This window comes from Caloenas nicobarica, chromosome 5, assembly GCF_036013445.1.
Source record: "Caloenas nicobarica isolate bCalNic1 chromosome 5, bCalNic1.hap1, whole genome shotgun sequence".
Lineage (NCBI taxonomy): Eukaryota > Metazoa > Chordata > Aves > Columbiformes > Columbidae > Caloenas > Caloenas nicobarica.
This window is the reverse complement of record NC_088249.1, coordinates 18,468,560-18,487,838: the sequence shown is the minus strand read 5'-3', so window position 1 is coordinate 18,487,838 and position 19,279 is coordinate 18,468,560. Positions and strand designations below refer to the sequence as shown.

Below are 19,279 nucleotides of genomic sequence, written 5' to 3'. Positions count from 1 at the left end.
CAATGAGAAACTTATGGTTACGTGAGCCATTGATGTAAGCAGTAATTCTTCAGGTGGATTAGGAAAAAAAATCGTATATGGGAAGGAAGTGGTAAAATTTTCAGTGACTGTGGAGAAAAAAGTAATCATTTAATGTTTATGTTTTACATCTCGGGAAAGCCAGATAAATGTTGTAGCACAGAGTTTAATTCCAACAGAAACTGAAAAGAATGTTCCAGCTCATAAATGGTAGCATATTTGGATCTCTCTGCAACCTATGACTGAATGTTGCACATTTTTTGATTAAGAAACCAGACACGAAATCAAGCTAGAACACAAATGGATTTTGAAAGATCTCAAAATGTAAATGCAAAGACAGAATCACCCCTCAGTAAGAAATGTTTCTAGAAATATGTAATAAAGAGCCATCCTTGGAGCTATAGTATTTAACATTTTTATCAGTGATCTAGAGAAAAACAACATTGCTACTGACAAAGGTAGCAGATCGAAGAGTTAGAAAAGCCAGTAACAGGATAATTACCAATAATGTGACAAAAAAAAAAAAAGAATGTTGCACATACTGTTAGATAGCCAAAAGTAAGGTTATGTATCCAGGAACAAGGAATCTAAACTACACTTAATATACAGAAATTTTATCTTGGGAAGCAGTAGATAATGAGAAATTTGGGTCATGGGAAATAATTAGTTGAAAATTAATTCATATCATGAAGGATCAAACCAGTTAAAGGCTTTTTGGAGGCTCAAGAAGATAAAGAGAACCTATTGCTTCTTTCTGCATTTGGCACCAAGGCCAGCAATGAATCAGCATTTCCCCATTAGCTGAGTCCACAGTGACACAACTTCACCTGACCTTAGCAAATAAAGGGTCAAACAGCCCATTTCATTGTAACTCTATATACTTATTTCCCCAAAGGACTCTCTAAATTCCTTTAGGAATTTCCAAGTGAGGAACTCAGTTAATTGTTTGATTTTGGGAAACTAAGTCATGAAAACAATTGCTGTATTAGTCACTGGTGGAAACATGACCTACATTTTTTTCCAAATATTAAACACCTATAGTCTGCTTTAAAAACAACAACAACAACAACAAACCAACCACAAAACACACACGAAGCTTAAATTATTGCCTAAATACTTCAAAATTTTAATCAAATGAGTATGGTTTTTTTTTCCAGTGACATCTGGGCATCCAGTTGTTGTCAATTTAGTAAAGGATGATATGCACAGAATTCATAAATTCATATCTATGATCCAAACTTTTAAATTTTCTCTTTGCACAAGGAATGCAGTGGCGATTTTTTTCCACAGTCTTGCTAAAACTAAGCATACAGGGTATAGGGAAGTATTAGGCAACACTATCACAGAATCACAGAATCACAGAATGTTAGGGATTGGAAGGGACCTCAAAAGATCATCTAGTCCAATCCCCCTGCCAGAGCAGGAAAACTTAGGTGAGGTTACACAGGAAGGCGTCCAGGCGGGTTTTGAATGTCTCCAGAGAAGGAGAATCCACAACCCCCCTGGGCAGCCTGTTCCAGTGTTCCGTCACCCTCACTGAGAAGAAGTTTCTTCTCACATTTAAGTGGAACCTCTTGTGTTCCAGCTTGGACCCATTACCCCTTGTCTTACTGTTGGTTGTCACCGAGAAGAGCCTAGCTCCATCCTCGTGACACCCACCCTTTATATATTTATAAACATTAATGAGGTCACCCCTCAGTCTCCTCTTCTCCAAGCTAAAGAGACCCAGCTCCCTCAGCCTTTCCTCATAAGGGAGATGCTCCACTCCCTTAATCATCTTTGTGGCCCTGCGCTGGACTCTCTCCAGCAGTTCCCTGTCCTTCTTGAACTGAGGGGCCCAGAACTGGACACAATATTCCAGATGAGGTCTCACCAGGGCAGAGTAGAGGGGAAGGAGAACCTCTCTGGACCTACTAACCACCCCCCTTCTAATACACCCCAGGATGCCATTGGCCTTCTTGGCCACAAGGGCACAGTGCTGGCTCATGGTCATCCTGCTGTCCACCAGGACCCCCAGGTCCCTTTCCCCTACACTGCTCTCTAATAGGTCATTCCCCAACCTGTACTGGAACCTGGGGTTGTTCCTGCCCAGATGCAAGACTCTACATTTCCCCTTGTTATATTTCATTAAATTTTTCCCCGCCCAACTCTCCAGCCTGTCCAGATCTCGCTGGATGGCAGCACAGCCCTCTGGCGTGTCAGCCACTCCTCCCAGCTTGGTGTCATCAGCAAACTTGCTGATAGTACACTCAATTCCCTCATCCAAGTCATTGATGAATATATTGAACAGTATTGGTCCCAGAACTGACCCTTGAGGCACTCCACTAGATACAGGCCTCCAACCAGACTCCGCCCCATTGATCACAACTCTCTGGCTTCTCTCCTTCAGCCAGTTTGCAGTCCACCTCACTACCCGATCATCCAGTCCACTCTTCCTCAGTTTTGCCGTGAGGATGCTGTGGGAGACGGTGTCAAATGCTTTGCTGAAGTCAAGGTAGACCACATCCACTGCTCTGCCATCGTCAATCCACCTTGTTACGTCTTCATAAAAGGCTATGAGGTTGGTCAAACACGACTTCCCCTTGGTGAAGCCATGTTGACTGTCCCTGATGACCCTCTTATCCTTGATATGTCTTAAGATGGCACCAAGGATAAGGTGTTCCATCACTTTCCCAGGGATGGAGGTGAGGCTGACCGGTCTATAGTTGCCCGGGTCCTCCTTCTTGCCCTTTTTGAAGACCGGAGTGACATTTGCTTTCCTCCAGTCCTCAGGCACCTCTCCCGTTTCCCAAGACTTGGCAAAGATGATGGAGAGCGGTCCAGCAATGACTTCAGCCAGCTCCCTCAGCACCCTCGGGTGCATCCCATCTGGACCCATGGATTTATGGATGTCCAGATTGCTTAATTGCTCCCTAACCCAGTCCTCATCAACTGAGGCAGACTCCTCCATTGCCCTGCCTTCCTCTGGGGCCTCAGGGGTACGGGGCTCCTCAGGACAGCCTCCAGCAGAGTAGACAGAGACAAAGAAGGCATTCAGTAATTCTGCCTTCTCTGTATCTTCTGTCACCAGGGCACCCACCCCGTTCATCAGTGGGCCTACATTGCCTCTGGTGTTAGTTTTATCTGCCATGTATTTGAAGAACCTCTTCCTGTTGTCCTTGACCCCTCTCGCCAGGTTTAACTCTAAGGAGGCCTTAGCTTTCCTAGTTGCCTCCCTACATCCTCTGACAACAGCCTTATATTCTTCCCAAGTGGCCAGCCCCTCCTTCCATGATTTGTAAACCCTCCTCTTCCACTTGAGTTTGCCCAGCAGTTCCCTGTTTAACCACGCAGGTCTCCTGGCTCCCTTCCTTGACTTCCTGCGCGTCGGGATGCACTGGTCTTGAGCTTGGTAGAAGCAGTCCCTGAAAGTTAACCAACTATCTTGGGCGCCTTTACCCTCAAGCAGCCTTGCCCACGGGATTTCCTCCAGCAACTGTTTGAAAAGGCCAAAGTCGGCCCTGCTGAAGTCCAGGGTTGCAATTCTGCTCGGTATTCTGCTCCCACCACAGGAGATTCTGAACTCCACCATCTCATGGTCACTGCAACCAAGGCAGCCCCCCACCTTTACTGCTTCGACCAGACCCTCCTTGTTAGCGAGGACGAGATCCAGCAGCGTACCTCTTCTAGTCGGCTCCTCCACCATTTGCATCAGAAAGTTATCGTCAATGCACTGGAGGAACCTCCTAGACTGAGGCTGGCTGGCTGAGTAGTCCTTCCAGCAAACATCAGGGTAGTTAAAATCCCCCATAACAACCAGAGCCTGTGACTGTGAGGCCACGCTCAGCTGCCCGTAGAAGGCCTCATCAACTTCCTCACCCTGATCTGGTGGCCTGTAATAGACTCCCACAACAGTGTCACCCCTGCCAGCCTGCCCCTTAATTCTCACCCACAGACTCTCAACTTGCTCCTCAACCGCACCTGGACAGTACTCTATACATTGCAGTTGCTCTCTCACGTAAAGAGCAACTCCACCACCTCGCCTGGCCGGCCTGTCTTTCCTGAAAAGGGCATAGCCATCCATGACCACATTCCAGTCATGTGAGCTGTCCCACCATGTCTCTGTAATTGCCACCAGATCATAATCTCCTGACCGAACGCAGGTTTCTAACTCCTCCTGCTTATTCCCCATGCTGCGCGCATTGGTGTACAGGCATTTCAGGGAGCGAGCCGAGTACACCGATTTCACCCTAGGGGCCTGGGGGGCCTCCCGGTCTTTATTGATTCCCGTGTGCTGCCCCACTGATGCAAGCCCAGCTACAACCCCATCCCCCTTCAAATCTAGTTTAAAGCCCTGCAAATGAGCCCTGCTAATTCATGTCCCAGCATCTTTTTACCCCTGTGGGATAAACCTTTCCCACATATCACTGACCGGACTGGTGTCTTATAAAACCAGCCGTTATCAAAGAACCCAACTATCCACTATCCACCCACTATCCACCCAACTATCCACTATCCACCCACTATCAGGTACTTCAGGCAGCTGCAAAGTTTAAAGAACAACAATTGACAATTCTGAATATTTATTTCTATACCTGCACAAAATAATTTTACTTCTCTTTTAGCCTCCCCTTCTCCTACCCTTTTTTTTTTTTTTTTTTTAAATTTACTTACCTTGGGGTGCTATATGAAGAGAATCCTTCAATTTCCGATCAGGGACAAACTTCCACTGAAAGACAGAATGATCAGCTCCCCCAATGGAAACAACCCACTGGTGATCGTGTGACCATCTGACATTTGTCACGTGAGCAGAATGACCCAGATATTTTTTAAACTTTGCTCCTAGAACAAGAATAAAAGTAACTTTCAATATATGTGGAATAAATGTTTCAGAATCACCCGAGAAACCACAGAGAAAGTAATAGTTTAATTAAGATACTCTAATTACTAGTGATATTTTCATTAATAGCAGCAACTTTTGCAGCATTCTCAAATTTTAATCTGTCTTTAAGATATATTTTTAAATTTGGATTCCAGGATATCATATCTTTAGCAAGTCAAACACAAAAAAGACATATGACAGTGCTGTATGAGGTGTACTAAAGGAAGACTTTGTAAAATTTTATTGTATTAAATTTATTTTATTTTTTACAAGCCAAGACTTTGTCAATTATTTCTGCATTGAGAAGACGCAGTTATTTAAATGTTAAGTGATGTTTAGCTCTGTGAAAACACCCCCACATGTGTTCTTATAGCACTGGTTCCCACTGTTTGTGTAATTTGAGTGCTAAGCACTTCAAGCAATTCATAGACTTACACCATTAGTAGTAGTAGTAGTAGTATAACTACATCAAGTTAATGTTTTCAGTGACTACTACATAATTACAACACAATCATTGGATCAGTTACTAAAAAGAAGTTCCTAACAGCACTCCATTATACAGATTCTAGTGTAAAACGGGACAAAAAGGGAATAAATTGTCTTCTTCAAATGGACAGAAGACTGTTTTCAATAACATATTTTTGGATTACCTCAGGTACTAATAATAGGCTTGTCACTTTAAAAATAAAACCAGGAAGTTTGAAATGTCATGGTTTTTAATACCACCTTTTACAAAAACAGTTGAGAAAACTATGGACAAATGTCAGCCATTTAAAAAAAAAATATTCTTTAAGAATGTATTGCTCGAAGACACCCTAAGTCTCATCACAAAGATCATGCAGTTGTATCCAGCATTTATTATGCCATGCAGCAAATTGCAATGATGCAACAGTGCAAGTTTTTGTTTCCCCTTTCAAAACATAAGGTGTTTGATCTAGTCCCCTGGCAAAGTTTTAAGTTAAGAGGACTTTTCTTAAAATCCGGGGAACATTTCACAGGCTTTCTCTGATCACCATGTTACCAGCTTGAAGACAGAGATCTCTGCTGTTGACAGTTTGTTACAGTTAAACTTGAATGGTGTCTAGAAGGGAGTTCTTCAAAGAGCTCTGACAAAATGAAGCCTTTTTCATCTAAAAAGATGTTCCCCTGTTGACTCAGTCCTTAACAGTGAACTTTAAAATTATATACCCTGTTTTAGGCTTCAGTTTTGAGAATGTCACGAGATTTGTACTTGTTGCTAGTAAAATTTTGAGGAAAAATGAGTTGGAAAAGTTTTTAATCTTCAAATAACATACGGTAGCATACTCCAATTACGGGACCAATTTACTGTTCATTTATTTATAGTCTCTAATCATTTAGTAAAGTTATTTTTTCTAGCTCCTGGTCCAAATCTCCTTTAGAGATCTAGAGGAAGTAAGAAAACTACTTAAAGAACACTGTGAAATACTTAAAGATATGTATCTCAGAAAAGGGTAGATATTGCATCACCTCATGAAGTTATATGAAAAAATATGTATTTTTAAAAATAAAATATATGTAAAGCTTTCAGCTATCCTATTCAAAATGCAAATAAAATACTGTTACTATTACAGTTGTCAATACAACAGCCTATTGTGGTTTCCCATCTCTGAGCTCAAACTAAACTTTTAAGAATACATATTGGCCATTTGTATAATTTTCAAACACCCAGTTTTCTAAAACCTTTTTCTTGAATAGCCAAAATTCAAAAATATAAGTTTCTAATGGAACTTAAAGGTACTACCTTTTCTTAGACATGGGTATCGAAAGAGCTTTACTATTCCATAATCATCAGCTGTAACCATAACTTGCCCAATAAAATTTGCGTCCACGGAATTTATATCATTTATATCTGAATATTTGGGCCAGATTCCATTCACTTCAACACCAGAAACACAGGTCCATGATGCCCACTGAATGCCTTTTAATTCCTCCTTGTTTGTTACTTCTTTTCCACCTACGAACAAAAATAAAAAGCTATTTTACAATATTCACTTGTGCAATTTTAAAGAATGTTGAATTTTTAAAAATTCTCCAGAAATCAAATCCAACTGACACAGAATTAAAAACAGAGATACTAAAACTGTCCTGATTTGTTATCCTCTATTATGACCAATAGCATCAGTAGTAAGGCTTCTCAAGACTACTGAACAGAAGATCACAGTTTTGGTACTTTACAGTTTTTATTATTTCTTGATATCTGCTTGAGGCTGTGTTAATTTTTAAATGTTTACAGAAGACCCCCATGTAGTCATTCTAAGATAAAGTTTGGAAAAATTCTCTTGCTGCACTATTCTAGAAACTTGGATTATTTAGAGCAAAAACTGAAGAACTCATTTAGATCCAACTCCTGTAAACTACTGAAAATACCAATTTTATACTTAGATCCTTGTTACATTATTTCACATCAGTTTTATCTGTAATAAGATTGTTCCAGTCCCACAAAGTTTTGTGTAAGAGCTTAAGCACTGAGTCAGAGCAAAGGTCCATTTAATAAATACTGTGTCTTCAGGAATGGCCAGAAGCAGTGCAGGAGCAGCACAAGAAGAATGCCAACAAATGTAGGAGTTGTGAATCAGACAGCACGCAGCTGCAGAACCTGAGCAGGATGCTGCCAACAATTCGCCTCTCACTCTTCAGTGGTAATGACACTGAAGGGCTAAGGTTTTTTTTTTTCCCTGTTTTCTTACTGTTATAGGATTCTGAGTGGTGGGAGGGGATGAGATATAGGGGTGAGCAGCCTCCGGCACTGTAAGGAGGTTAGTTTTCAACAGAGGGACAGGGCAAAGGAGAACTCAGGTGCACTGGAATAAACAGAGTAAAGAACAGCCACAGAGAAAAGATAAAGCAAAACTGAATGTCCATCACAAACGAAGACTTAAAAAAACATCACACTATAGGCAAAGTTTAACTACTATATGCTCCTCCAAAAATAGGAAAAGAACTCAAGTGCTCAAGTGCCCTGTTTGAAGATCCTTCCGCTCTGACAAAGTAACTGCACCCTTTGAGAAGGTTTACCTTGTAATCTCTTTCAATCACTAATCCATGTAAATGATGACTACTGATACTGGTTTTATCCATGACTAAGTCCTACAGATCTTGTATTAGGCATCTGTAAGTTCCTTATTCATTTATAGCGGAATTTCAAGTGTTATATGATTCTGATCATTCTTTTAAAATATTTAGGAGAATCCTCTAACTTCAATGACTTTGCTAAACTTCATTAATAAACAAGCTTTCACAATCGCACATTCTAATATATCAAGAAACTCCAGGCTGAAAGCTGCCTATTTAACCTCAAATTGCTCCTCCTGTGTGTACGTATTTGTTACAGTCTATTTAAATTCTCACAATCTTTTCTTATATTTCTTCAGTTTCATTCAATGCACAAAATCAAACTTGTGCATAGAATGAATCAGATGCTTCAGCAAAGAGAATCACAAAAAGCTCCATGTACAGTGCAAAGACTAAATACTGCATAACAAATGAAGGGACAATATAGTAAGTGGTGATGATAATACTATAAATACAATGAGTGGGAAAAATATGGAATGATATCATTTAAAGAGTGTGTATACACAGCAGAAAGAAGTCAAATCTTGTGACAAACGCTGCCCTTGACATATAATCAGGACTACTTAAATCAGAAGCTTTAAAACAAATGCACTATATGTGTATGTCCTCTGCAGAAGGAATTGTCTTGATGAAAACTGCTTCAAGAGTATGGGACAGTTCAGTCTAGTTTTCAAGGCAGTGTTGTCTTGAAAATATTTACAATAACTGGGTTGTCACAAACTCTGAAAAGTATATTTTAATATTGTGTAATGCACTAGTTTTCTTTAATACTTCCCTGCCATAAAAGAGAAAAGACACATTTGAACTGGTGTTATCAGTAGACTGCCCGGGTAAATTTCATTTTAATATTTTTATTCTTTTTGAAGGCTGCATAATTGAATCATTTATGTATCACTGCTTCAACATTTATTTTGTTTTCAATGAGTAATTCCTAGCATTCTGGCATCCTTGTATCAGGTACTTTTATTTTCTCTACAGTTACCTAATCCCATTATACTTCCAAATTCATAGGTGTTCTGATTGTCTCTATTACAAATTTATCACTGTAAAAGCTCTCTATGTTGAATTCCTCAGTTCTGTTGCAAACGTGGTTCTAGAAAATGAGACGACTCCTCTGACATGCAATACATTGATTTTTCCACACATTTTAGAAAACATACAGTACAAGCAAATGATAATCCACTTAATATCCAAGAACAGTAAGTACAAAGCTATTAAGCTATTGCAAAATTGAATTGGAATGCAATATTTTTCTTTTTCTAAAAAAGTGGGAGCAAAGATACAGTTTTGAGAAATAAAATAAAAATAAGCCAGCATGTCAACCATGAAAAGATGCTTATAAAGAAGAGTAAACATCTAAAGGTAAAACATTGAAGTAACTTTGCGAGAAAATGCTGCACGTGTTCAAATATAGCAAATATTTGTACAAACTTAGAAAAAAAATTTCCTATAACCCAGTGTCTTGAACAAGGATCTATATTTGGCTGTTTTCCAAAACTACTACACATTCTTTCTGTAATAAGTAACAAATATCATTAAGGCAAGTCACAATCTTACTTGGCATCCTGTAAAAAAGTCTCTTCCCATTGCCATCATTGGTCTGTAAGTATTTACTGTCTGAAGACCAATCCATATGGGTGATGAAACTTAAAGATCCAATACATTCCCCAACTTTCTTGTATCGCTGAACAACACCATATATATCCACAGAGCTGTCATTAGAACCAACGGCTAGGAAATTCCCATCTGGTGAATATTTCAGTTCATGAATAGCTTCTTTCCTGTCTTTGATATGAACAACCTCAGTCATATCTCTGTAGTATGAAAGAAAGCATATCATAAGTATAGAAGAGCCTTATCATACTGCCATGTTCCCACTTGTAAAAAATGGATAAAATTGTGAGATGATGAAGTGAACTTTATGTGCAAATCCAACACTGCTATTTTAGGGCTGGGTAGGGCTGCATGGCCAAAAAAAAAAAAAAAAAGAAAAGGGAACAGTGACCTAAGAAGGTGCTGCAATGTGCTAAGGGACAGTGAACGAAAGGAACTGTTCAAGCTGGGTTCACAAAAATGATTAATCAGGCAGATTACCAGATCTTTATTCACTCAGGGAAGAAAACCTCACTGACATGAGACACAGATCTCGTTTTCCCTTTAGAACTGTGGGATCACAGCAACCAGGCAGCACTGGTTTTGTATGTGTGATGTGCTGACAGTAGCATTCCAACACGTGCAAACGATTTAGGAAGTAATGAAAATTTATTTCTTAATAATTCAAGAATAATTAATAAAGCTAAAATCTAAAGTCTAACACTTCCTAGAACACTGCCTTTGTTTGCAAATAGACTAATATACTTTTTCAAATGTGTTGTTATGGAAAGTCTCTTCCATCATAGCACACACATTTGAAAAATCTGAGTAACCTCAAGATCGGTAACTTAAAACAGAAACGGAAGTGATCTCCTCATGTATGGTCACTACAGTGTCAATATACACACGATTTATAAAAGTAATTAGATAGCATGCTTGAAATAGTTAATAACACATTTATTCTTAATTTTTGTAACATACCTGACTCGAAGCACAGTGAAAGACCCATCCTTCATTCCAAGAGCAAGATGGATTCCATCAGTACTAACTGCAGCACAGCGAATGGGTTCCTCCATATTACACCGGGCAATCAGAGCATGGTCTATCAAACTCCAAATTCTAAAATAAAGTAATAATTACAAATGTGTGGAGTGCTTTGGGGCTGTGTCATAGAAAGCATGAAGTCTGCCATTTCTGCAGAACACTGGACATGGTATTGTCATGTTTTAAAATTTCCCACAAGGAAAATCTAAGACAGAAGAGTTTTGCACACAGCAAAGAATATTCTTATATTTAAAATAGTGAGAAAATATCTAATGACAAAATGCAGGGGCAGATTAATTTTGTTTGACTTTCTGAATATAAAAAGAATGACAATATAGGACAATAAATATTTTTAGACCACTCTCTGAAAATTCCACAATTTTCTTACTCATTTTAGCCAAGAAGAAACTTTGTAAACATATTGTTTCATATTAAGAAGTCATTATTCATAACTCCTTACATATAATGAGATAATATTATAAAATGTAAGTTTTTACTACAAGATACATTACAGTATCTATCATAAGATGTATCTCGAATTCTAGAGCAGAATTTTAATATTTATAATTCAACTACTGTTTTGCTCAACCATGTTACACTTAAGATATTCAACAAAAATGCCAACACATTTAACTCCTAAGAAAGATGAGAAAAGGTGTTTTTGTCAAAAAAAAAAAAAAAAAGGGAGAGAGATGAAATGGTAAGAGGGAGTAATTTACTGGATTTTCACAGAATACAGATTCTATTTACTATGCATGCATTAAGTTTGACGAAACTCCCAAACTAAAAGTTAATTCTTAGCATACGAAAAGTGACTATGTTAAGAGTAAAAATTATAAGTTTTTATTACAATTTTTTAAATTGTAACCTGTGAATACCTAACATAATGCCTGAAAAGGAAACACAAGGAACTTGTGTTTCAGTGCTTAATGTTAGGCTAAAATGAAATTTGTTCATATTTTGTAAATTTCATTTTTGTGAAATACGCATTTGCACTACATTTTATTATTGGAGGGCTCTAATTTCATGCATAACTTAACTGGTTCAGAAGTACTTCAATGCCACAATTTAATACCTTTAAAACGTATATATTTCCATTAGGTTATCTACAAAATGAGCTGTTTGTATAAAACTGTACACAGTTAAGCAAACAAACAAGATTTAACCTGACAGATCGATCATCGCTTCCAGTCATTGCGAGCGGTTTTGTAGGATGGACAGCCAGAGCCCACAGCTCTCCTTCACAATGCCCCTGCATTATCAGGAAAGGCTTATTACGCTCATGCACCACAATTTCAAAAATTTCACTATCTTGTGTCCCGACGAGTATATGGTCTCCTCTCCAGCAAACACTTCTTACAGACAGACCTGTAGAAAAGATTGTCACTGAGAGATACATCCTGAGAATTTATGAAACAAGGTAATGTAGCACATGACAAAACACAAAAGCAAGAAAATGTCAGGAAACATCCATTTACCTTTTCTCATTCCTCCATTTATTCCTTTTATCTATTCCATATAACACACACTGCCCTTCGAACACTAACTTTTCAAGCTTAGTATTATAGATATTCTAAAATAAAATGTGGGCCTTGTTTTAATAAAGGACATGTAGCCAATTCTTGTACTACAACATCTCTGATGGAGAAAGATAAAACTGACGTTTGCATCTGAAATGATGCATTTAATTGTCTTTAAATTACAACAAAGGTAGCAGACAATATAAATTACAGTTTCAGATCAAACCATGAACCTCAGTACTAGCTAGACAAACATAAATTATATAAGTGACAGAAGCATCAGTGGAACATGCATTATATGTAAGACAAAGAGCCTCATTCTCCCCAGCTTGTTTCTGAGATGCTCCCCCTAAAGCAAATCTTTGTAACATCTTAATAGTATCTGGAACTGTTTTTAATCACTAAACAGAAAATTAATCAAATTGAAACAACATCTAAAGAGCTGAAAAGGGTTTATGATGGAATTTAGCATGCATTTCTAACAACTGAATTAGTTCCCAGGCTTACAGTGGAGTTAAGCACTCTCAGGGTACACTTGTTTCTGGATAAGGTTGGGAACAATAAAATTGAAGTTAGGACAGTTGTACACTGAGAACTCAGCCTTAGGTGCTCAATTTTAGGAAAATGCACCTTTTAAAACAGGCTGTATTTATTATATTCTGATAGTGCAACTCAATTTTGCCCATTTCAGATGTAGATAACCAGATGGTAGCAATGCCTAACTTAATTCACTTTGCCTAAACACTGACTTTTGTGAGGAGTAGCTCAAGACTGATCTTTGAAAAAATAATGCAAGACAAAATTATATCTATTGGATGAGAGAAAGGAATATTTTAATGGTATGAGTTGATTTGAACTATGTAGAGGGAAGAGCCTTGTGTTATTAAATTTACACTGGGAAAAAAAAAAAAAAAAAAAAGACTGGGAAACAGTGAAAGAGTGGGTTAGCAGGGCAGCCTGGTGCATCTGCACCAGTGTTTCAATTCTGAAAAAGCAAGCTTTCCAAGCAAAGCTCCTGGCCATGCCTGCTTACCATGCTTTGCCTTCTAAGATAGCCTTCAAATTCACAAATCAGCCTCCTTCCATATGAAACAGAACAGAAAGATGTGCTCCAGGAGTGCGCTCAGTGCATCCAACTGCAATACGATGCTCAGCCCACTGAACCAGACTAGAGCTAACGCCTCTCCAACACCCCTCCACGTGCACTCACATTGTGCTGCTCTAACCCTCTGCACCAACAGCTTTGCTTTACAGATTTGTTCCTATTGTGCTTCCCTGGTGAATGTAATCACCTTTACCATTCAGCCCTATAAACTAGGCACTGAATGGCTATATTATTTACAGTGATAAAAATATAAAGGAAGAAACAACCAGAATCTTTGATGAAGGATGATTAAGACATCCATTTTAGTAATTTGGAACTTGTTGTGGTGAAGAGACATATTTTAAAAAAAAAAAAAGACTATTTGGAGATATATTTAGAGTCAACTAATTGCTCTTTGAGCCATTCACAGGGACACAGAACTTGAGTTCATGTTCACAGATAAAATTACCAAGAGGTAAGGCATAGGAGCAACGGAAAATACAATTAAGAAAACTAGCAGAAGGACAGGTCATAAAGGTATTCCTCAAAAAGATATAGTAAGAAAAAATAAATCACTAAAGCAAAAGACACCAGAAAAGATTCAGAAAACCGTACTTATTAAAGATAGGATTTTTAAAAAGCTATTAGCTCTGTCATGGGCATTTGACAAATCAAAAAGATGAGGATGGTGGAGTTCACATAACTGATCAAGAAGAACCAAAAAACAGTTCATGCAAAAGTCTGTTCCATCGAAAGTACAGGAGACAATCTGAGTGGACAACATGTTTGAAAGAATGAAATGGGGAAGGAAACACAGCTTTCAACTACATGCAACAGAGCTGAGAAACAGCAGCTGAGTAAATTTACAAGTCAAAATTTCTAATATATGTGCCAACATGTCTCCCTTTCTCTTCCCCCTGCCCCAATTATATCTTTCCCAAATCAGGACTGATCTTTAGAGCAATGAAAAAAATCACCATTTTCTCTTTGGAGTAATTTCCTTGGCAAATATCATGTCATTGGTATCAACTATGCTCTTCAAATTACAGGACATTTTAACAGGGCAAAGGTGCCTGTGTTTACCACCAGAGTTATATTGAAGCTAGACACACTTGTATTCTCAGAAGAAAAGAAAAATTCCAGAGACAACTGAAAATATTACAACAAGTGTTCCACAATTTTATAACAATGGTCACTGCTATACTAGGTATTTGTTCTTGTTGCTAAAATGAAAAAACATCTATTTTTGTTACAGACTTCAAGGGGCTACAGTTAAATACAACACTGTAAGGAGGACAGAGAAGGTACTGACAAGTAGATTGTTTTGAAAAAAGAAATACAAATTAAGGATAGTAGATATGAGAGAGGCACCAATATTAGTAGTGTTGTGAATACAAGACACATTAGCAGAAAAGTTTCACTTCAAAATGTATTTGATAATGTACAAATTCACTTAGGAGACACTCCAAATATGTTTGGTAAGTAGATTTTAAGAACATTAGATTGGTTAAAGTACTGAAAGACAGAAATTTTGTTCAAATACAAACATTTTTTCTTGAAAAATGTATTAAGGTGTTAGATGTATTATAAGCTAGATCAATCTTTCTAATTCAGAGGGACAAGTTTAATTATAAATACATTACTATGAAACATTAATTAAGACTTTTAACAGAATAATAGTAATTATTATATTTAGAAATAATGAATTACATTCATTTTAATGATTTCAAATGTCTGTCAGACATGACAGAAACCAAAATAATTATCCAAAAAAGTCAGGTAAGGAGTGGATTTTAAAATGTATTGCATAAAAAAAAAAATCTTCCTGTGAAGCAAGAGAAGTATAAATATGGACATACTTGACTCTTGATCTGAGACTGAAGTCACAGAGTCACTGTACCCCAGAGCATTTAAAATGTAATGTATGCCATCTTGTTGCAGTATTTCACAATCTCGGTGGGAACGCCAAGTCAATTGCAGAATTCAAAGATTTAACTTGTAATTACTTATTTATTGACCCTGAATATCTGACTGCCATGAGATATCTTGGCAAGATATTAGAAAATAACGAAGTGACTGAGGGCAAAGAAATAGAAATTGCAACAAAAGCAATATTGTAAGTAACATCAGTGTTTTAGTCTATGTTTGTCATCTTTTCCTGAATCACTAAAGCAACAACCTCTAGAACACTGACAAAACATGCTATAGATTGCTAGATGTAAAATTTTAGCATGAATTGGACTGTAATTTAAGTCAGAGGTATATGTAAGCAGGGCTCTGCGCACTACCAAACTGTATATTATTTCCAAATAGTTCTGATGAAAATTTGGATAACTAGCAAATGCAATTCCTATACTCTGCTGTTTTACATTGTAGATTTCACTGTTTCTTCCAAGTTCTCTTGCAGCATTACTGTTCCTTGTTAAAAACTGCTGTGCTATTGAAAAGATGTGCATTTTATTGGTTTAAAAGAAAAAAAAAAATCTCTGTGTCTACAACTTCATAGTATGTTTTACAGTAACTTTGAAAGACTACGTTACCTTCAAACTACTGGACATGATCAAATTTCTTATCTAGCTAATGGCTCACAGTAACATATATGAAACAACCTTTTTGGTTTTTCAAAGTCTTTTCTTCTTCAAAACACTGATAAATTCCCTACTTTATTGGTATATCAAACATAACAAACTTCTTTTTACCTTTATATCCCTGGTCTGTTTCCCTGAGATCAATCACAGTAATTGGTTTGAAATTTAAGTCCCACAAGCGAACACAGCCATCCCTGCCACCAGTGGCAAACCCCTCTTCACATGCATTCATGCTGAAAATTCCTGCCTAAAGAGAGAAGAAAGTTATTTTTAACAATACACACAGTTCAGAGATGCCAATATGGGAAGTGAAACTCTTGTCCATTATGGTATTGATTGTCTTCCTGTCTTCCCACCTGTTGTGCTGTTGAAAATAGCACAAACATATGCAACTAATACAACCTTCAAATATGAAGGATTCAGAAATGGAAATATACTCTAAATGAGCAGAATTCACATTCACTGACGAACGGTAAAGTAATTGTTGCAATACTGCATTCATCCTGATGATGATGATGATCATAGTGATGCTGCTTTTTATCCCTAGAAAGAGTTTAGTTTCATATCTATTCTCTTGCCTGAGGGCCTGGTCCAACTCTCACAAATGTCAGTAAGAAGATCTCCACCGAGCTCCCCGAGGCCTGGATCAGGGCCTTTCTTGCTATTACTCAGCTTCTACACAACCAGGCAAAAAACATCTGGGATTTTTTTTACATTTTAAGCTAAGGAAGATTGATGTAAAATTTAAGTTTAGAAGCAAAATAGAAGGAAAACAGTGATCACTTTACACCATTTAAAAATACCCAACATAAGCTCTTTCTTTAAGGTAGATATTGGGAAACAAAACCTAACACATTTTCACTCACTCAAGACATGTTTTCTTCAGGATAGCAAAGAGGCAAGGATGATATATCTATTATTAAAATAGATACTGCATCCACATAGCCATTATATTTGAAGTAATCATCATATATTCTTTAAATAGCATACACACTTTTTTTAAAAAGTACCTACACAACTCACTAGTCTTATTTTCAAAAGTAGCTCATGCATTTCAGTAACCAAACCTCTCGAAAGGGCAACTTTGTCTAATAAGCCTATGAGAAGGTAAAAAAAAAAAAGGGTTCTATATTTATTGAAAACATTTCATATTCAGCTATGACAAAAAAAAAAAACACAACACAGGAGAGCATTAAAAACAATGGAAGGGCAAATTTGTCTCTGTAAGTCCTGTCCAAAGAGAAGGCAGAACAACCAATTACAGACATATATCTTCTATAATATTATTCTGAAATTTCAGTTTTGTAAAGAAGCAAAAGTAAAGTTCCAATAGTTTCTTTGGTTTGGAGTCTGGATTTTACAGCAATGAAGCACTTCAACCCCCAAAGTAAAAGCAATTTGCAAAGGATTGACTTTTGGGGGAAAATAAAGCTGTACACTTGTAGAACAAATTAAAATCTAGTGTTGTGGCTTGTGAAAATTCTCAGGTACTCGTGACAATTCTCTCCTACCAAGCTGCTTTTTCTTCTTAAATTATAACTAAAGAAAATATCACAATGGACTGATCATAATGAAATATGGACTGTGTTTACTTCTCTAGCATCAGGTAACAAGGATGTAATTTTTCAAGTTGAGAAACAACAAAAAAAAACAGCTTTCACACACACAAAACAATTTATTATTACTAGAACACCAAATGACAATCAAAACCGAAAGACTAGAGAGACAGAACTCAAATTTTTTGACATGTCACATCCATCCTCAGGATACTGACTTTTAAGACAAGCCGTATTTTCAGTAGTACATGCCTAAACAGAATTGTAGGGGAATTTTTAAGTCATAAGCAGATTAGAAGGCTAACTCCCATTATCTCCAACATCCTGAAAATCCTCTGTTTCTTTAAGAGCCTAGAGATTTCTAAAAACACAACCCAAACTGTGTTCGTTTCTGTGTGTGTGTCTGTCTGTCTGTTTTACTGCATTAACCTTTTAGCATCATTGAGCAAATAAAAGGCTAAAGGATTTTTGGCTCACTTCGTACCATACACCAAATTCTGCCCAAGTTCTGGCATGTTTAAGCCTTTTAAAGCTCTTTTAGGAATGCAACCTTGATAACAGAATTATTCTCTTTTCTCTAATTAACTCCTTCCAAAATCCATGATTTAATTAGTCAGTATTAGAAACAGAAACAGACATTTGGTGATGTGGGAAGCTGGCTGAATGTTCTGAAGATCAAGTGGATCCAGGATTAATCTGTTTTCCATTTCACAGAATATCCTTATGTTGAAAAGGACATACTGGTTGTCAAGGAGATTTGGCAGATGTTGTGCTCATTCAATCTCTTGAAATGCAATAGGGCATCCTCATTTCAGACCATGTGCCATTGGAATAGAAGAATTGGATGAAAACTAGAAAAAAGATCCCTTGTTAATGGGGACTGTAAGTATCGGAAGAACCTGAGCTTAGCTACTCTTCAATTAAATAATTGTTAGGCCCACGCTTACTGGAGAAAAGACAGATTCTTTACTCTGGTAGTCTGGCCAGCCATAATTTTCCACTGAAACTTTCCTTTTAGGAACTGCCAATATTGTTAATGCAAATCAATTTCGGAGTATGCAAGCTTCTCTTAATCCTTCATCCTAAAAATATCTTTAACATAATTTGGTTCTTGTTGGTCAACAACCTTTTAGCAGTAATGAGAGGCAAACAGTTGCATTGACTTTGTTTGATCCAATTGAATAATGTGAGCAACAAAGATAGATTGTGCTCCTGAATCAAAATAAAACATGGAGATCCAAGCCTTCCATCTTAAAAGTTACAAAATTCGACATATCGACTGCATTCTTCTATTACAAATTTTTCATTACACTTTCTAATGAACAGGAAAATTCTGGAAATAACATCTCAAATTCTCCACCAGTTTTCTCAGAATGTAGGATATTTCGTATTTTTCCAGTGTAACCAGCTGGTATCACAGAATCACAGAATCACAGAATGTTAGGGATTGGAAGGGACCTCACGATCACATCTGTTTTGCCCCAAATTTGGAAAAAAAAAAAAAAAAGAAAATAAAGGATAGCAAACAAAGAAATAAATGCCCAGATCTACTAGAATTGATAGCTGAAAGCTAGAGAAGTACAGAAGCCTCTACTGCATGAATATTTTGCCACTGCTTGTATCCAAGAAGGTTCCAATAGTGAGGCAGTTTCAGGTTTTCTGTTGCTGCTGCACTTACCTTTCCTCCAATGGACAAAAATCAAGTGTTAATTTACCTCAATGCATTTGTTTATATAAAACCCACCACACTAACTCTGACTATGCAATTCCTAAAATACATGACTGTATTTAGCTATAACTAGGCCCAAGGTTGAAAGATCATATGGAAACTTCCGAAGAAACCGACTACTACTGAGCAATATGGAGAACAGAGACATCACACCAGTTCAGTAAGAACTCCAAAGCCTCCTTTTTATTCCTAG

General features: G+C 37.3%; 1 protein-coding gene across 6 annotated transcripts in view; it reads right to left on the bottom strand.

The window, feature by feature from the left end:
• EML5 (EMAP like 5) overlaps window positions 1-19,279 on the bottom strand; it is a 115,626-nt gene that overhangs the window by 61,595 nt on the left and 34,752 nt on the right. For all 6 annotated transcript variants that reach the window (XM_065635382.1, XM_065635381.1, XM_065635380.1 and 3 more), the window contains exons 6-11: window positions 15,913-16,048; window positions 11,776-11,977; window positions 10,547-10,684; window positions 9,530-9,786; window positions 6,642-6,854; window positions 4,672-4,839 (exon numbers count right to left, since the gene is read on the bottom strand). In XM_065635382.1, the coding sequence (XP_065491454.1) occupies window positions 4,672-4,839; window positions 6,642-6,854; window positions 9,530-9,786; window positions 10,547-10,684; window positions 11,776-11,977; window positions 15,913-16,048 (1,114 nt within the window). The remainder of the gene's footprint in view (window positions 1-4,671; window positions 4,840-6,641; window positions 6,855-9,529; window positions 9,787-10,546; window positions 10,685-11,775; window positions 11,978-15,912; window positions 16,049-19,279) is intronic.